Genomic DNA, 1531 nt, shown 5'->3' on the forward strand with positions numbered 1-1531 from the left:
GTCTGTATCCGCAAAAAGAACAGGAGTACTTGCACCTTAGAGACTAACACGGCTGCTACTCTGAAACTTAACAAAATCTTGTTTAGGATCTATCTGAAATAAGTATAAATTATTTAGTTTTGGTATTGGGGCACTTAGGTGTATTATTTTTTTTTTTTTTTTTTTTTTTGCCTGTCAGCAAACAAGAAAAAATGTTGACAACAGAATACATCAATATTGTTATAACAAAGGAGGAAGGTTGTATCCTGTGGGCTCAGAAATGACCTGACATTATCATGCAGAAATAGAAGAAACTCGTGTTTCTAGAGAAACATTTGATTAATTGTAAAAACGTACTAGTTACTAGTAGAAAGCATTTTTGAAGGACTGCACTAAAATATTATCTTAAACATAACTCTAAAAATTCTTGCACTGTTCTTTCTGAGAGAAAATATTTCATATACTAGTTTATTTTCCATTTTTCTCAATATGCCCAAGGTTTCCAGACTAGGCTTCAGAAACATAAAAAAAAAAAAAAAAATCCCCCTCCTCCACTTTTTTTTTTACCCGGTCCCTTACATCTCTATAAATAATCCTAACCCTCCACCCCAGAGGCATCTGCATCTCAGTGCGGGCAAGGAATCCCTGTTGGTGTAACTAGTTTGTCCGGGGTCAGTGGTGGGGAGGTGCTAGGGATATGGGTGCCAAACTCTTTATAAAAGTTTTCCCCTGGTGACCACGCCAGCGTGACGGCCTGTGGGGAATCCGCTGAGTGTCTGCAAGATGTGGCCAAAGTCCACGCAGGGTTTGGACGCAGTTTTTGTGCCTGTGAATGGGGTAGGAGCCTGTTCTATGGAGGAGGCAGGGGGAAGAAAGTGGGGGGCAGTTATGGGGGTGTGGCTGTTGGAGATCTAGGGGTGAGGGGCAATGGGGAACTTTGGGGGGTTGTGGCAGTTGCAGGGAGTTTTTGGGTGAGTGGGCGCGAGAGAGGCCTGGGCCCCCAACTCTCATCCCCTCTGCTTTGCCTGTTCCCAGCCGCACTGTAGGATGACGGCCCCAGGGAAGCTGCGGGTGGCGGTGATCGGGGCAGGAGCAGCCGGGCTGTGTGCGGCCCGTCACATCGCTGCCCACCCCGAGTCCTTTGCGCCCCCCGTGGTGTTCGAGGCGTCCAGCCGCGTCGGGGGCACCTGGGTCTATACCGAAGAGACGGGGCAGAGACCGGATGGGCTCCCCGTCCACTCCAGCATGTACCGGGACCTCAGGTAGCCGGCGCGGGGCTGCGGGTGCCGTGTGCTTCCGGGCACAAGGCAGGGGCAGAGGAGCTTGCCAGGCCTCCAAGTGTGTGTGTGTGTGAGGGTAGGATCCCCTCCCCTGAGACTAGCCCCCCCCCATCCTCCCAGGGGGTCTGTCTCCTCACTGCCCCCCCCACACACTTCCCCCATTTCCCGCTGCAGCTGGGACACCCTCTGCTACCCACGTGGGCCAGTCCTGGGAGTGCCGAGCCCTGGAAGGGGCAGGCAGATGCAGGAGGGGATGGGGACCTGGGGGGGGG

General features: G+C 52.1%; 1 protein-coding gene across 1 annotated transcript; it reads left to right on the forward strand.

Annotated features, from left to right (window-relative positions):
* Positions 1-704: 704 nt before the first annotated feature.
* On the forward strand, positions 705-1509 carry LOC117869971 (putative flavin-containing monooxygenase FMO GS-OX-like 11). The gene is made up of 2 exons (XM_034757076.1): positions 705-816; positions 1015-1509. Exons 1-2 carry the CDS (start codon positions 763-765, stop codon positions 1243-1245), a joined length of 285 nt encoding a protein of 94 aa, XP_034612967.1. The 5' UTR covers positions 705-762; the 3' UTR covers positions 1246-1509.
* Positions 1510-1531: the final 22 nt, after the last annotated feature.

The sequence above is a fragment of the Trachemys scripta genome, chromosome 25 (assembly GCF_013100865.1).
Source record: "Trachemys scripta elegans isolate TJP31775 chromosome 25, CAS_Tse_1.0, whole genome shotgun sequence".
Classification (NCBI taxonomy): Eukaryota; Metazoa; Chordata; order Testudines; family Emydidae; genus Trachemys; species Trachemys scripta.